The 18,625-nt window shown below is 43.8% G+C and overlaps 1 protein-coding gene across 2 annotated transcripts in view; it reads left to right on the top strand.

The window, feature by feature from the left end:
• The first annotated feature begins 12,998 nt into the window (after nucleotides 1-12,998).
• Nucleotides 12,999-18,625, top strand: part of LOC126355988 (serine/threonine-protein kinase 32B) — a 635,590-nt gene continuing 629,963 nt past the window's right edge. Inside the window, exon 1 of one of the 2 annotated variants that reach the window (XM_050006606.1) lies at nucleotides 12,999-13,106. In XM_050006606.1, the coding sequence (XP_049862563.1) occupies nucleotides 13,052-13,106 (55 nt within the window). In that variant the 5' untranslated portion in view covers nucleotides 12,999-13,051. The remainder of the gene's footprint in view (nucleotides 13,107-18,625) is intronic. The other variant, XM_050006607.1, reaches the window with a different exon arrangement.

The following is an 18,625-nucleotide window of genomic DNA, read 5'->3' as shown; positions in this document are numbered from 1 at the left end:
TGTCTCAGTTCATTCATTGTTGCTGGTAACGGAAGCATATAAACAGAGCCTTAGAAACCCCCTCAAGAAATAATGCCATACAGTCAGGTCTGGTGACCTTGGAGGCCGGTAATGTAAGGATGAACCATTTGGTCCAGTGCGACCGATCTATTGTTCAGTAATCCTTTGATTTAAGAATTTCCGCAATTCCAAATGTCGTGTAAAACTCAGGAGTTTGCTCTTCCCACCAGTACGTTTTTCACGCACATATCTCAAAATAAGGTAATAGTTCCGGGCTTTCTAAACAGAAAAATGAAATGAGTTGGTGGCTCTCAAATACGCACCCACAGACTGAAAGTCGCAATATTAAACTTTATGGCTGGTTTCGTTGTCTAGGTGCTGGGATATGTAATTGCCGCATTAAAAGCCAAATACTGTTGAGTCTACAGTGTAAAACATGAATACACACATGAATCGAATGGTCGAAGGTTCCTATCACTCGGCAATTGCAAATTAATATAGAAATTTATAAATGAAAGATTGCAATCAGACAAAATCTGCAGGTAGTATTTTAACGACTTTAAATGATGAGTACTATAGCAGAAGTACTTTTTAGAATGCCGCATATTTCAGCAAAACACTTATTGGTGTCGAAGATCCAGCAATTAAAAAAAGAAACGTCGTCACTGTAGAAGCCACGGAAATCTCACAAGTCCGTAAGTGATCACTACGAAATACTTCTATCTGCCGCGACAACGCGTAAACCGCTCCACACTCTCCAAGTCCCTCTCGCGACTGTGCGTCCGTTGCGTCGTCGCGTCCAGCACCTCCCGTATCGTGTCCATACTATCTCCCCCGCGCCACACCGTTCAGAACTACCTCGTGTCCTCTCCGGAAACGATGCTCCTCCCCAGCCTCCATACGTCCCTCTTAGTAAAGAGCGCTGTGATTGGCTAGAGCGCTCCCTCCATGTCTCCAAGCCGACGTGCACTCACAAACATACTGAAACACTTACCAAATACTAGATTTACACTACTGGCCATTAAAATTGCTACACCAAGAAGAAATGCGGATGATAAACAGGTATTCATTGGACACATATATCATACTAGAACTGACATATGATTACATTTTCACGCAATTTGGGTGCATAGACCCTGAGAAATCAGTACACAGAACAACCACCTCAGGCCGTAATAACGACCTTGATACGCCTGGGCATTGAGTCAGAGCTTGGATGGCGTGTACAGGTACAGCTGCTCATGCAACTCCAACACGATACCATAGTTCATGAAGAGTAGTGTGTGGCGTATTCTGACGAGCCAATTGCTCGTCCACCATTCACCAGACATTTTCAATTAGTGAGAGGTATATAGAATGTGCTGGCCAGGGCAGCAGTCGAACATTTTCTGTATCCAGAAAGGCCCGTACAGGACCTGCAACATGCGGTCGGCATTATCCTGCTGAAATGTAGGGTTTCGCAGGGATCGAGTGAAGGGTAGAGCCACTTATCGTAACAGTTATGAAATGTGACGTTCACTGTACAAAGTGCCGTCAATACGAACAAGAGGTGACCGCGACGTCTAACCAATGGCACTCCACACCATCACGCATGGTGATACGCCAGTATGGCGATGATGAATACACACGTCCAATGTACGTTTACCGCGATGTCACCAAACACGGATTCGACCATCATGATGCTGTAAACAGAACATGGATTCATCCGAAAAAATTGACGTTTTGCCATTCGTGCACCCAGGTTCGTCGTTGAGTACACCCTCGCAGGCGCTCCTGTCTGTGGTGCAGCGTCAAAGGTAACCGAAGCCATGGTCTCCGAGCCGATAGTCCATGCTGTTGCCAACGTCGTCGAACTGTTCGTGCAGATGGTTGTTGTCTTCCAAACGTCCGCATCTGTTCACTCAGGGATCGAGACGTCGCTGCACGATCCGTTACAGCCATGTGGATAAGATGCCTGTCATCTCGGCTGCTAGTGATACGAGGCTGTTGGGATCCAGCACGTGGTTCCTTATTACCCTCCTTAACCCACCGATTCCATATTCTGCTAACAGTCACTGGATCTCGACCAACGCGAGCAGCAATGTCGCGATACGATAAACCGCAATCGCGATAGGCTACAATCCGACCTTTGTCAAAGTCGGAAACGTGATTAGGCATCACAACAACGTTTCACCAGGCAACGCCGGTCAACTGGTGTTTGTGTATGAGAAATCGGTTGGAAACTTTCCTCATGTCAGCACGTTGTTGGTGTCGCCACCAGCGCCAACCTTCTGTGAATACTCTGAAAAGCTAATCATTTGCATATCACAGAATCTTCTTCCTGTCGGTTAAATTTCGCGTCTGCAGCACGTCATCTTCGTGGTGTAGCAATTTTAATGGCCAGTAGTGTACATTTAAATAACTTGAAATTAAATAAATATTCCTACGGCTGGACCATAAACACGCTCTAACACACATTATTAAATGAACAAACAATTAAATAAACATACCGAATATCAAAAGAAAAAAAGGAAACGTAGTCAGGAGCCTCAAGTCCCCGTGCTTTCTAACACACATTAAATATTTAACCAATTTCTACATGAATAGGACATGAATAGTATATATCGGATATAAACAAAGACATAGACGAATAAATATATTTACAAGCATGCACTACCGTTTTTTTTTCGTGTAACTGTGGAGTACTTATGGCCTGACGCGATCGATAGTAATCGGCCACTTTGACCTCCAATAACTCATGCGCTATTCAAGTTACAAGCCTGTAATTTATACCAATTTAGGGTTACACTAGTAACTTGTTAAAGACACGGCGGTAGATAAAATCGGATGTAGCGTTTACATTTAGGAAATTCGTTGCTGGTGTTACTTGTATAATTTACCGTCTGATAGTTAACTCTAAACTAATAAAGATATTGAAAAATCAGATTACACCATCAGCATCGTCGTGCAAATAATAGTAATGTGCATGTTTCGTTTTGAGGTATCATGATTCATCTGGCTACTATTAATTTCTATACCAACTGTGAAATGTCTGGCATTAAGGTTCCACAAAGTCCGCCATCTTTGCCACTCCCGGCGTGTCTCCTTCATCAGCACAGCGTCACGACGGAATTCCCAGCCACGCGGCTGGACCGGCCGTTGTGCGGCGTCACGTGGTTACTAAGCTGACGTTTGGGACCACCTGGTTTCTGCCGGGCCGCGGCTTTGACGAGCGTCCTGTGCGGCCGCCTCAACTCTGAACATACACTCCTGGAAATTGAAATAAGAACACCGTGAATTCATTGTCCCAGGAAGGGGAAACTTTATTGACACATTCCTGGGGTCACATACATCACATGATCACACTGACAGAACCACAGGCACATATACACAGGCAACAGAGCATGCACAATGTCGGCACTAGTTCAGTGTATATCCTCCTTTCGCAGCAATGCAGGCTGCTATTTTCCCATGGAGACGATCGTAGAGATGCTGGATGTTGTCCTGTGGAACGGCTTGCCATGCCATTTCCACCTGGCGCCTCAGTTGGACCAGCGTTCGTGCTGGATGTGCACACCGCGTGAGACGACGCTTCATCCAGTCCCAAACATGCTCAATGGGGGACAGATCCGGAGATCTTGCTGGCCAGGGTAGTTGACTTACACCTTCTAGAGCACGTTGGGTGGCACGGGATACATGCGGACGTGCATTGTCCTGTTGAAACAGCAAGTTCCCTTGCCGGTCTAGGAATGGTAGAACGATGGGTTCGATGAGGGTTTGGATGTACCGTGCACTATTCAGTGTCCCCTCGACGATCACCAGAGGTGTACGGCCAGTGTAGGAGATCGCCCCCCACACCATGATGCCTTGGTCGTATGCAGTCCTGATTGTGGCGCTCACCTGCACGGCACCAAACACGCATACGACCATCATTGGCACCAAGGCAGAAGCGGCCTAACGGTGTGCGGGACCGTAGCCCAGCTTCATGGAGACGGTTGCGAATGGTCCTCGCCGATACCCCAGGAGCAACAGTGTCCCTAATTTGCTGGGAAGTGGCGGTGCGGTCCCCTACGGCACTGCGTAGGATCCTACGGTCTTGGCGTGCATCCGTGCGTCGCTGCGGTCCGGTCCCAGGTCGACGGGCATTTGCACCTTCCGCCGACCACTGGCGACAACATCGATGTACTGTGGAGACCTCACGCCCCACGTGTTGAGCAATTCGGCGGTACGTCCACAAGGCCTCCTGCATACCCACTATACGCCCTCGCTCAAAGTCCGTCAACTGCACATACGGTTCACGTCCACGCTATCGCGGCATGCTACCAGTGTTAAAGACTGCGATGGAGCTCCGTATGCCACGGCAAACTGGCTGACACTGACGGCGGCGGTGCACAAATGCTGCGCAGCTAGCGCCATTCGACGGCCAACACCGCGGTTCCTGGTGTGTCCGCTGTGCCGTGCGTGTGATCATTGCTTGTACAGCCCTCTCGCAGTGTCCGGAGCAAGTATGGTGGGTCTGACACACCGGTGTCAATGTGTTCTTTTTTCCATTTCCAGGAGTGTACAATATTTCCAGGGCGCCACAACTCGCCCGTTACCTAACATAGTTATGTTTTTTTTTTTTTTTTTTTAAATCAGATGGTTCTTGTTGATACACCCTGTGCTTCTACTGGGAGTGTCCTAAATCAGGGCACACATTCCTTCGATTTTTCAGAAATAATTCAACGTTGAAAAAGCACTCTCTTACGTTCAGACAACAAGTGACCGCGGTAAAGACTTTTCGCCGTGACGTAGAACGTTACAAGTGTTAACACTAGAATATCTGGTTTCTTACAAGGTTAATTTCCTGCGAAGAAAACAAGGAAGCAGCAGAAAATACTAGCCAGACGTATACGGCTCTCTTAGTCTGTCCGCAATCTTAGACAACAGCTCGCTGCGAGGATGTTGAGACAGGAGCTGAGAGAAAGCTCTCTGCGAGCATACTGCTGCGCTACATTTAATTAAGGTGGATCTCTGCGCACAGCGGAGAGAAATGAGGTATTTCCGCGTCGCCGTAATTAAAGCTATAAATGGGCTAACACTTGTTCCCAACTTTCCCATGGGCTGTAGCCCGTCTTCCATCACCCTACAGAGAAACAACGACAGCGACATGTCCTCGATGCATATTCAGAATGACGAACCTTCCCTTATTGAGCACCAGAAACGGCGCCGCGGTACTACTAGACTTCTGCGACTCAACCAGGAGCGTCTAAATTACGTAACCTGTTCACATCTCCAAGACTGTCGTGTTCCTCTGACACAAGGTATTATTTAGTATGATTTCTATATCAAAGTTCGAATCTTGATTCTCTTGACTTATTCAGTATCAGATAATACTATGGGGACGACATAAAGTGCTCGATATGGATTTTCACTACACTCAACTATGAAATGAGAACAAAACAATAAACAGTCTGTTCGGAAGTCCCGTATTTGTACAGCTGTGAAAAGAAACGTACTGTTGAGTAACACTCAATCCTTTTTGGCTCTACACTATACATTGGGGAATTCTTGGATACTTCATGGCATACAGTTAAATTGCTGGTGTTTGTATTACTGCTGAAGTCTATCCAACTCCTCAACGGCTGACGTTAAAGAGATCAACCAGTGTGTCGTGTGGATTCCTGGGAAGGCAGACTCCCAATTTTAACTGAATACAAGCATGAAGTGGAAAGAAGGTACTCATATGTGGTAAGACGAATGCAGGATAATATCAACAGCAAGAGAAAAAGGTATAACAAGAGTGGGATTCACTATGAATAGGTAAGTACAGCAGAGGGTTAGCTACTATTAACAGTTCTTTATTGCAGTTGTTCTCATCAGTTTCGACATCAAATCAAGCCTAAACCGATAGTTCAGGTATGCATATCGACGTCGCAAGAAAAAACATGGAGAGATAGAGGGAGATATGAGGTTATTGAGCGGGTAGTTCAGTATGTAAGGGGAGATGAAAGTCTAAAACGATAGACAATTGTAAGGTCGATACAGGGGAAAAATACTAGAAAGGTTTGCGGGAGAATATGGGGTTGGCAGTAGAAATGAGAGAGAAGAATGACTAAGCTCTGCAAAAAAATTTCAGATTGTAATACCGAATATTATGTTCAACAATCACAAGAGGGGGAGCTAACTTGGAAGAGACTCAGACTTGAAACGATTCTCGCTAAATTAAATTATGGTTAGACAGAGGTTCAGAAATCAGACACTGGAAGTTAAAGCATACCCTGGAGCAGGTGTGACTCAGATCACAATGTAGTACTGATGAAGAGTAGACTGAACTTAAGAATCAGTGCGGAAGACAATGAGGTACTGGGATATTGAAAAATGATGAGGCCAGTTTGAATTTCGCTAAGCACGTGCATACTGCGATAAGGAGTAGTAATGTAGGCAGTTCAGCTGAAATGGTATGGACCACTCTAAAAAGAGCAAAGCAGATTGTGAACGGACAAACAAAAGTATTAGCACCGTAACACCGAAGAAACCTTCGGTAACAGGAGAAATACTTTAATTGATCAACAAAAAAAGGAAGTAGAAAAGTGTTCATTGATATTCAGGAATACAGAAATACAAGTCACTTACGAATGAAATAAATGGGAAGTGGAGGGAAGCCAAGGCAAAATGGCTGCAGGAAACATGTGATCGTTAGAAGGATTGACTTAGCAATTTGAAAATTCAAAACAACCTTTGGTGAAATTAAAAGCAAGGGCAGTAACACTAAAAGTATAATTGGAATCTAACTGTTAAATGCAGAGGAAAGAGCCGATTGGAGGAAAGAGTACACTGGAAGACCTCTATGGGAGCGAGGACTTTCTGCTGACATGAAAGGAGAGGAAACAGGAGGCGACAGGGAAGAGACAAGGGATCCAGTAACAGAATCAAAATTTAAAAAGGCTTTAGAAGAGTTATGATCAAAAGAGACAAGTAAAATTTCATCGAAATTTCTGAATTCATCAGGGGAACCACAAAACGACTGTTCACGTTTGTATGTAGAAAGTATGAAGTTAGCGATACGCCTTCAGACTTTTGGACGAACATCATCCACACAATTACGAAGAAAGCAAGGTTAGATGAGTTCGAGAATTATCGTACAACAGCTTAACAGCTGATGTATCCAAGCTGATGACGAGAATTATAAAGAAAAGAATGGAAAAGAAAACTGAGTATTTGTTAGATGACGATCAGTTTGTCTTTAGGAAAGATAAAGGCACCAGAGAAACAGGTGTGATTTTGCGGTTTATAATAGAAGCAACAGGGAAGAAAAAATGAAGACATGTTGTTAGGATATATGGAAAAAAGCATTCGACAATGTGAAATGGTGCAGGATCTACATCTATACTGGTACTTCGCAAGTCACCGTACGGTTCTTTGCGGAGGTTATCTTGTACCACCACTAGTCATTTCCATTCCTGTTCCACTCGCAAACACAGAAAGGGAAAAACGACAGTCTATATGGCTCCGTATAAGCCCTAATTTCTCGTATCTTATCTTCGTGGGGCTTAAAGAGCACTTTATGTTGACGGCAGTAGAATTGTTCGGCAGTAAGAGCCAAATGCCGGTTCTCTAAATTTTCTCAATAGTGTTTTACCAAAAGAACCAACCCTTCCCTTAGGGATTCCCGTTTGAATTACCGAAGCATCTCCGTAAGACTTACGTGTTGTTCGAACCTGCCGGTAACAAATCTAGTAGCCCATCTCTGAACTGCTTCGATGTCTTTCTTCAGTCCGACCTGGTACGGAACCCAAACACTCGAGCAGTATTCAAGAATAGGTCGCACCAGCGTCCTACATTCGGTCTCCCTTACAGGCGAACCACTCTTTCCTAAAATTCTCCCAATAAACCGAAGTCGGTCATTCGTCTTCCCTGCCACAGACCTCACATGCTGGTTCAACCTCATACCGCTTTTCAGTGTTACAGCAGGATATTCATACTACTTGTCTGTGTCAAACAGGACGCTAGTAATACTGTAATCGAGCATTACTGGTTTAATCTCCTGCTCATCCGCATTAACTTACATTTTTCCACACTTAGAGCTAGCTGCCATTCATCTTCCTAGAGTCACTCAACTTCGACACGCTACCGTACAACACAGCATCATCGGCGAACAACCGCAAATTTCTGCCCACCCTGCCCGCCAAATCATTTATGTATGTACAGAACAACAGAGTTCCTATCCTACTTTCCTGGGGCCCTCCCTGACGATACCCTTGTCTGTGATGAACACTTTCCGTCGAGAAGATGATACTGGGTTCTATTATTTAAAAAGCCTGCTGGTCATTACATATCTGTGAACTTACTCCATATCCTCGTACCTTCGTCAACAGCCTGCAATGGGGCACAGTGTCAAATGCTTTCCGGAAATATAGAAATATAGAATCTGCCTGTTGCCCTTCATCCACAGATTTCAGACTATCATGTGAAAAAATGGCAAGCTGAAGTTTCGCTCGAGCGATGCTTTTTAAAACCATGCTGATTCGTCGACATAAGCTTGTCAGTGATTATGAAAGTTTATTTTATTCGAACCGAGAATATGTTCAAGGTTTCTGCAGCAAACAGAAATTAGGGACATTGGTCTGTAATTTTGCGGGTCTGTTCTTTTACACTTCTTACATACTGGAGACCCCTGCGCTTTTATCCAGACGCTTGGGACTTTGTGGTGGGCGACAGTTTTACGATAAATGAAAAGTAAGTAAGGAGACAACGACGTAAAGTACTCTTTGTAAAATGGAATTGAGATTCCATCAGGACGTGGTGATTTGTTTGCTTTTAAATTTTTCAGATGTTTCTTTACGTCAGGTATGCTTATTACTATGTCGCCCACACTATCCAATGGTCAAATGACGGTATGTTTGTACGACTTACGAAACACGATATCTTGAGAAAAACTGAAGTAGTCTATAGGGATTGACGGATAATATACAAGAACCAAGAGGGAACAATAAGACTGCATGACAAAGAACGGAGTGCTCGGATTAAAAAGCGGATAAGACCACAGTAAGACATGAATGCAATCTTTCGCATCTACTGTGCAGACTTACATTGAGAAACCTGTGATGGAAAAAACGAAAGGTTCAAAAGTGGGATCAAAATTCGCACTGGAACTGTCGCTGATGACATTTGCTAATCTCAGTGAAGCTAAAGAAGGAGGGTATTTTGAATGGAATAAGTGATCTACTTAGTACAGGACATAGATTTAAAGCATACTGGAAAAAGAAGAATGTAACGAGATGTAGGAGAAATAAGAGTAGGGAAAACTTTACTTCAAAACTGATGCACAAAGTACACGGTGTTAAGAAATTCTTCTATCTTTGAAGAAAAATAGCCAATGAAGGAAGAAGCAACGAGGACATAAAAACCAAACTATCAAAAGGACGAAGGAAATTCCTGGTCATGAGAAGACTTCTGGTATCAGGCATAGGCGTTAAGATGAGAAATAAATTTGTGAAAATGTACGTTTGGAGCATGGCATTGCAAAAAAATGGTTCAATTGGCTCTGAGCACTGTGGGACTTAACATCTGAAGTCATCAGTCCCCTAGAACTTAGAGCTACTTCAATCTAACTAACCTAAGTACAACACATACACCCATGCCCGAGGCAGGATTCGAACCAGCGACTGTAGAGGTCGCGCGGTTCCAGACTGAAGCGCCTAGAACGCTGGGCCACACCGGCCGGCACGGCATTGCATGGATGTGAATTATGGACAGTGGGAAAACCGAGACAAAAGAGTATAGAAGCATCTGAGACATGTGGCTACAAAAAATGTTAAAAATTAGGTGGACTAGTAAGATAAGGAAACAGCGGACTGTCCACAGATTCCACGGTGAAAGGAACACATGGGAAACGTTGACAAGAAGAAGGGACAGGAATGCAAGACATACGTTGTGACATCAGGGAATAAGTTAAACGGTGCTAGGCAGTACTGTAGAGGGTATAAACTCTAGGGAAAGACAGTAACTGGTATACAAATGGTTCAAATGGCTCTGAGCACTATGGGACTCAACTGCTGTGGTCATTAGACCCCTAGAACTTAGAACTACTTAAACCTAACTAACCTAAGGAGGCAGGATTCGAACCTGCGACCGTAGCAGTCGCACGGTTCCGGACTGCGCGCCTAGAACCGTGAGACCACCGCGGCCGGCTAAACTGGAATACATCCAGCAAGTAGTAGAGGACGTGGGTGTAGTTGCTACTCAGAGAGGAAGAGGTTGGCACAGGGGATAAATTAGTGGCAGACCCATCAAACCTGTCAGAAGGCAACGCTCGATAGAGTTCATATCAGTATATACCACAGGTCATTCCATTTTGTTGAGAGTCCTATACGATGGTGCATAACCCTCAAATTACTCTTGATATGATTAACATACCTACATGATAGTGACTCAAAACATATCTGATTCTCCTTCCTATTCATCCGTCGGAAGTTGATTTGTTGCCCAAGAGGTGCATATGCACCTACCCAGCTCAATGATGGTTATCCAGTGTCAGTCTGCAGCTCGTAGTCTAGTTGTTAGCGTTGTCGCGTCTAGACGCTGGAACCTTGGGTTCGATTTTCTCCACGTGAGGCATTGGGTTTTTGTGTTGTCTTCATCGTTTCATGTCATCCTTATCAACGCGCGAGTTGCCGAAGTGGTGTCAGTAGCAGGTGTTGCTCCAGACGACAAAGCTAACCCGGAAGGGGCCTCCAGCTGAATAGTGCCATAAGACAACCTAAACTCGTTGATGAAGAGAAACCGTCGACATGAATCCAGGGTCTATTGACACCAATTTGTGAAGATTTTACCACGGAAGCTACTGCGTTTGTTATTGGTTATATAGAAAGTAGTAATGTCAGAGTCACTGCGTAAAGTGACGTCAAATATTTGCAGCATCATGGATACATTCCAAGTGCTGAGTTTGTATCCGTTTTGAGACACCATATTTTTATGTTCTTGTTTTATCTTTGCACTTCCATGTTAATGAAATCCTATTGGTTCCACGCGGCGAATTGTCAGACCGTAAGAGCAGATCGTGTCTGACATTCGGTGATGTCAGTGACATTATCATTCAACTTAATTCTTACGTAAGCTTCAGACGTGCAGTAGCTAGTTGCTGAAAAACAACCATCGATAGTATCTTCATAGAGAGATTTAATGACAAAATTGTATTACAAAAGTAATAGTAAATGGCCTCTCTACAGTGACATGCTGCTACTTCTGGTAAAAGTTAATACACTACTGGACATTAAAATTGTTACACCAAGAAGAAATGCAGATGATGAACGGATATTCATTGGAAAAATATATTATACTAGAACTAACATGTGATTACATTTTCACTCAGTTTGGGTGCATAGTTCCTGAGAAATCAGTACCCAGAACAACCGCCTCTGGCCGTAATAACGGCCTTGATACGCCTGGGTATTGAGTCAGAGCTTGGATGGCGTGCACAGGTACAGCTGCCCATGCAGCTTCAACACGACACCACAGTTCATCAGGAGTAGTGATTGGCGTATTGTGACGAGCCAGTTGCTCGGCTACCATTGACCAAACGTTTTCAATTGGTGAGACATCTGGAGAATGTGCTGGCCAGGGCAGCAGTCGAACATTTTCTGTATCCAGAAAGGCCCGTGCAGGACGTGCAACATGCGGTCGTTCATTACCTGCTGAAATGTAGGGTTTCGCAGAGATCGAACACATCTGAAATGTAACGTCCACTGTTAAAAGTGCCGTCAATGCGATCAACAGGTGGCCGAGACGTGTAACCAATGGCAACCCATACCATCACGCCGGGTGATACGCCAGTACGGCGATGACGAATACACGCTTCCAATGTGCGTTCACCGCGATGTCGCCAAACACGGATGCGACCATCATGATGCTGTAAACAGGACCTGGATTCATCCGAAAAAATGACGTTTTGCCATTTGTGCACCCAGGTTCGTCGTTGAGTACACCATCGCAGGCGCTCCTTTCTGTGATGCAGCGTCAAGGGTAACCGCAGCCATGGTCTCCGAGCTGACAGTCCATACTGCTGCAAACGTCGTCGAACTGTTAGTGCAGATGGTTGTTGTCTTGCAAACGTCCCCATCTGTTGACTCAGAGATCGAGGCATGGCTGCACGATCCGTTGCAGCCATGCAGATAAGATGCCTGTCATCCCGACTGATAGTGATAGGAGGCCGTTGGGATCCAGCACGGCGTTCCTTGTTACCCCCCTGAACCCACCGATTCCAAATTCTACTAACAGACATTAGATCTCGACCAACGCGAGCAGCAATGTCCAGATACGATAAACCGCAATCGCGATAGGCTACAATCCGACCTTTATCAAAGTCGGAAACGTGATGGTACGCATTTCTCCTCCTCACAGGAGGCATCACAACAACGTTTCACCAGGCAACGCCAGTCAACTGCTATTTGTGTATGAGAAATCGGTTGGAAACTTTCCTCATACCAGTACGTTGTAGGTGTCGTCACCGGCGGCAACCTTGGGTGAGTGCTCTGAAAAGCTAATCATTTGCATATCACAGCATCTTCTTCCTTTCAGTTAAATTTCGCGTCTGTAGCACGTCATCTTCGTGGTGTAGCAATTTAAATGGCCAGTAGTGTACTTATCAGTATACGAAATCGGGTAAATCTGAGTATTTTAGGAAACTCATTAAAGGGATGAAGTGGTGTACTCATGGCAGGAACGAAAAATACAAGTTATTAATCACGTTCATTATTGAATCCCTTTATACTTCTTTGACAGCGCCCCCCCGCCAGCGGTAGCTTTCACAGTAATTCTGTTGAGTCTACTGCCATGAGTTCATCTAAGCGGCCGGCCGCGTGCTAATGCAGGTGCAGCGGAAACAGTAGCGGCTGCGAGGGCCACATCCCCGCCAGCCGTCCCCTACGGTGTCGCGTGCGCCGTGCCGTCAGGCGGTCGTGACGTCATAGGCGGCGGCGGCGGCTGTGCGCGTGCGCAGTGCGCGACCGGTGTTTGTTTTGGGAGCGCGGCACGTCGTCGGCGACGGCACAGTGTCGGCGGCCGGGGATGCGGCCAGCTGTGGCCACTCACCATGGGCGCTCACCAGTCGGCGCGCGCCTGCTCGCGGGGCCCCGCTGACCAGGAAGGTGGGTACTCGCTCTGCTTAATGTAGTGCAGCGCGGCCGCACCCACGTCCAGAAACGCGTCAGGGTCATTGTTACGCGTGCTTCGCGTTTCCTCGTGCGTTATCTTTTATAGTAATTTCTTGCCATTTGTGGCAATCTCTGTGTAAAGCGACCGTGTCAAATTCCATTTAATGTATTTTACACTTACACTATCCATAATTTTAGTGACAGTAGTCGGATGTCGTTAATTTTCTTAACGCTTAATGTACACCTTGTTTACAGTAAACTACATATCTTTTTTGTAATGAACTCGTCACAACCTTAAATACGTTTTAGAATACTAGTATTAAAAAATGGAAACAGAAATGACCTTCAGTATTCACCACGTAAATTTCATGTTCCACAGCAGGGGGAGGAGGCAAGCCATGCATCCACAACAATATCTTACCACCGCCTTCGAAAGCTAAATGCATTATTAGCGAAAGGGAACAGTTGTGAAACAAATCATCTTTACTTGACAATTTCTTTTACACCAGAAGTGAATGCGTGATTGGATAGAATTTGCGAGCGAATGTTTCACTTGGTAAATTACAATCAATGTAAAAACCAGTTATATTAACCGTCAGAATGTAGCCACGTACCCGCTAATGATATGTATTACACTGTTACATGGATTGGCATGTTCCACGTTGTATCGAGATGTTACTAATAAAACATGTAAATGACTAAGTACCTAATTACTTCTGTGGCCGAGCGGTTCTAGGCGCTTCAGTCTGGAACCACGTGGTTGATACGGTCGCGGGTTCGAATCCTGCGTCGGGCATGGATGTTCGTGATGTCCTTAGATTAGTTAGGTTTCAGTAGTTCTACTCTAGGAGTCTGATGACCTCAGATGTTATGTCCCATTAGATTAGTCAGGTTTAAGTAGTTCTACTCTAGGAGTGTGATGACCTCAGATGTTATGTCCCATAGTGCTTAGAGCCATTTGAATCATTTTTGAACTGCTAACGTGATGTAGCTGATAAGAATACAAATTGCAGTACCAAAGACGACGTCTGATTATGTCCGTAAGAGGACAAAACCAGTGATAAAGCTATGTATTCTATGCGTCCACTTTTCTTCTGTAAATTGTAATGAAAGACGTGTGGTCAGCTGTTGCAGATCTCACATGTTAGTTGAACACTTAACTTCTTCGTCGTTATAAAACAGGGAAGAAGCAAATAAAATGAGTTTTTCAATATTTTGACTACTTAGTATATTATGTAGATACCCTCTCTTAAAAGTTCCAGGGCTACAATTAGGTTCGTCTGCGTGAATTAAATTTTTGCTAACAGATCTGGATGTGATTACAGTTCTACTCTTATGAAAAAAAGGTTAAGTGGAGGAACAATGTAAATCGTACATTCGATTATAATTGTTATTAACGCTGTATAACTATGTGTCTTGCCAACTTGAACGTATGAAACGCATGTAGGCATTACAAACCATCATTAGGAGTGTCGAAGAGTAATCGAATATCAAGTGTGTGTTAAGATATATTCAACATAGGAAATACGATCTGTGCTCGTAAGCGTAGCTACGAAACTAAGACTTCATTTGAGAAACGGTATTTTTGCGTAAATACCTTAGTTTCGTGTCTTCTAGATTTTATGTAGCAGCACCTCGAAGGAAGGCTATTAGGCAGTCGCCGGTGTACACATCACCTAGTGTGAAATTTCCCTTCGTCTATTACACATCATTCACAGATCTAAATACCATGGGCACTTGATGTAACGATTAACCATTTCATCCTTGTATTTTTTTGTGGAGGGAGGAAAAGTTTTCTTTGTATGGTAATGCTCTTAAGTGATTTTTAATGATTTTAGAGACAAGATTTATACAAAAATATGTACCTGTTTTCAAAATAAACTTAGTATACTTGGCTTCCTTTTCAAGGGCTACAATAATTAATTATGAAATTCTGTATTGTAATAAATACTAGAATGATCATCAATAATTATCTTGCAAAATAATAATTACAATATTCAACTATACAATGAAATATAGCGAATCAACGACAAGCTGCTGCGCGCTCCTACATTGACTTACTGACGTTTTCATAGTGATGGCCAACAGTTGGCAACACTTCCGCATGATGAAAAGTATGAACATTCACAAATGTATATCTCAGGTTTCCACTGGGAAGAAATATTTCTGTTGGAACAGAGACACTGTAAAAGTTAATGTGCATAGTTGTAGCCAGAGGGTCTGACAGGTATAATTGTATTTGAAAATAAATTCCAGTTGATTCCTTTTTTCTTTTTTGCGTTTATGCGGAAATTTTTAAAACGTTTTTAGTGCTAATAATGGACATTTATCTAAAAGGACGAAAACGCGCGGCAACTTCCCAAAGAGAACATGTTGCTATCACGAGACATTTGTAGACGTGTTTTTCACCACGCTTGAGCACGAAGACATTACAATTTGTCGTTGATTAACAGACAAAAATGTGTGTGAAATTTTATGGGACTTAACAGCTAAAGTCATCAGTCCCTGAGCTTACACACTACTTAACCTACATTATCCTAAGGACAAACGCACGCACCCATGCCCGAGGGAGGACTCGAGCCTCCGCTGGGATCAGCCGCACAGTACGTGACATCAGTGCCTCAGACAGCTCGGCTAATCCCGCGGGGCGATTAACGGATCTCTAGACCACTATGTTACAACACGATAATTACGATTCTTAGAGCGTCTTAAACCAGTACATACTGAATACTATTAACCTCGATTTGTGCCTCTACATCACAATTTCCGGGCTGTTCTTGGTCGGCGGTTTTATACGCGCAGATACAATCCTTGTTGGATTTGTTATTAACGATAAAGTAATGCCAATTCAAATTATATCATAAAGACGATGAAAACATAGCGTAATATTTGGAGTCAGATGCTGTTAACGAAATCCATCACTAATGGAATGAAATAGGGAGGTGGTTTACGTTGGCGTTGCGTGACGAAATATTTTTATTTAAGGACTCAGGTGAACAGCATGTTTTATTCTCACCCGAAAGATATTATTTTGGACCTGCGAATCCCGCCCTAAATCATACTGAGGAATTTACGGTGTTGATCTCTTGTTGTAGACCTAAACCAAGTTCACGTTCATACGGAGAATCATCTAAATGCAGCCAGCAGTCCACTGTTTTCTTAGTTAAAACACAGTACCACCGAAATACTTATTGAAATTTTCTCCTACCACTGTCTGAAACGAAACTGATATCCAAAGAAAAATCTATAACAAAATGTACGGAATTCTATCAGTAGAAAAATAGTATATTCGAGGAATATAAACCGCCACTCTCAAAGAGTTCCTTTGAGTTTTCAGTTCTTGTACCGTTTTTTTATTAATACTCCCACAATTAATGTCGGTTAAGCGTTGGTAGAAGGAAACGTGTTAACGCAATTTGTTGCTTGCTGTAACTAAAGAATAGCAATTTTGATAGCTTGAAAATTTGTAGGTAAATAATTTATTAACTATTTACAGTCGTGATAAAAGGATGTGAAAACACAAAATCAAATGCGGCCTGTTAACAAACAGTCCGTGTGTATTATGATTGCGGGAGAGAGTAATTAGTCTACGTCCTGTGTTTCCAAATATTGGCTCGTCTGTCAAGTACAATTGGCATGTTAATAGGTGTGGCCTGCAAGTTGTTCCCAAATCGAGAGTAGAAAGGCACAGCTTTCCAATGCTCGTACTTCATCAGGAGTTGTGAGCCACTGCCTGGAATGGGCAATAGAATTTTGTACCTTTTACCTACATCCGCTATTCCCAGCAATTCAGTAAAAGGGAGTATTTGAGCTCTCCTCAATGAAAACCATTAAATCTTTCCGATGAGCACCTCCAGTGACTGAGAAAAACCTGCTTGGAAGTTTTGCTGTAGAACTTTTATCTCGTTTGTTAATTCGATTTTTACATAATTCAACAACACAAATGAATATTTGAAGTCCATGTTTCTTTCACTCTATCGTTGAGTACTTGTAGTCCCAAAATTACAGTATACAACTTTAAAATCTGTTACTTGGTATGGTAACTCTACTATATGTGGTCTCCAGTTTGCAAATGGATCCAGTGGATCTTTACTTATTTTCGAATATCTCGTTCGTGCAATAGCATTATCACGAGCTAGACAGAATGGAAAAGAACAGACGAGTTGCAAATGGTTATTGTTGGTGATGATTTATAAGATTGGCCATTTGAAACGCAAAGTGCTAATTCTGATTTTATAGAAAGTCAGATTTGTATTTAGACTACATAAATAATTTACTGCTAACTTTGAAGGAAACAGATTTTATAACTATGTCCAGTGTTTCTAGTATGACCGCAAATACTGTGGTTGTGTGATCGCACTTAACTTCCCGCCGTTGGCAAAGAGTACGTGCGAAACCAAGATTACACGCTGCATAAGAACCATCTTCATGGCAGCGTCAAAGCTAAGATAAAACGTCACAGACTGCTGTCGCGAGTCAGAATCATCTTTGATCTCTGCCGGCCAAGAACGAGAGAGTAGAGAGTGCTTTTGTCGTATTTCTCTCGTAGCAAGCCGCGCACAAACTCTTGAAACGCTCATGCAGAAATTCTTATTCAACGACATTTTCGGCGTCGTGCTCTTGATAATCTGTCAGTTCCATTGGATAAACTGTAAACCACTTGAGAAATAAGTGATTCATACGCCAAGTTATCTTTCAGGAAAGACAGATCAGCAAAAAATCCTTGCATCAAAAGTCGTCTGCAAAAGGGGGTGATTTAAATAATCCTTAGATTACGTTCAGAGCGCTCGTTGTGTTTTCCACAGTCGACTTATGGTTTTTAAAATTGTATGAAATTCATTGTCGTCAACTTACTTCTTTTATCTCAGTAGTTGTCCGCCCCGATAGCTGAATGGTCAACGTGATGGACTGCCGTCCTAAGGGGCCCGGGTTCGATTCCCGGCGGGGTCGGGGATTTTCTCCGCTCAGGGACCGGATGCTGTCTTCATCATCATTTCATCCCCATACGGCGCGCAGGTCGACCAATGTGGCGTCGAATGTAATAAGACCTGCACCAAGGCGGTCGGACCTGCCCCGTACGGGGCGTCCCGGCCAATGACGCCAAACGCTCATTTCCATCTCAGTAGATAATCGAGACCAACTTGATCGCATGTTCGTTTATTGTACACTGCCCAGTGACTTCAATATGACCACCTGCCAGAAGCCTTAATAACAATCGTCTGAAGCGCAGACGGCTGCGATGTGTGCAGAAAGAGTCACTGAGGTTCTGAGGTACCGACAGGGACGTGGAGTAGTGCCGACCCCAGTGCTCTGGCCAGCTGGGCTAGGTTTCTCGGTTGAAGATCCACCTTGCAAATAGCCCCATTTAGGTGGTTCCATGAATTCTCAACTGGACATAAATTCGCGGAGTCTGGTGGCCAGAGGAGTAGCGTATACATAGCTTGTGTTTCTCGAACCATGCTTGAAAACTGCGAGATGCACAACGCTGGTAGATGCCGTTCTACGGGGGAATA

Source organism: Schistocerca gregaria, chromosome 3 (assembly GCF_023897955.1).
Source record: "Schistocerca gregaria isolate iqSchGreg1 chromosome 3, iqSchGreg1.2, whole genome shotgun sequence".
In the NCBI taxonomy this organism is placed as follows: domain Eukaryota; kingdom Metazoa; phylum Arthropoda; class Insecta; order Orthoptera; family Acrididae; genus Schistocerca; species Schistocerca gregaria.
This window is presented reverse-complemented; position numbering and strand designations above follow the sequence as displayed.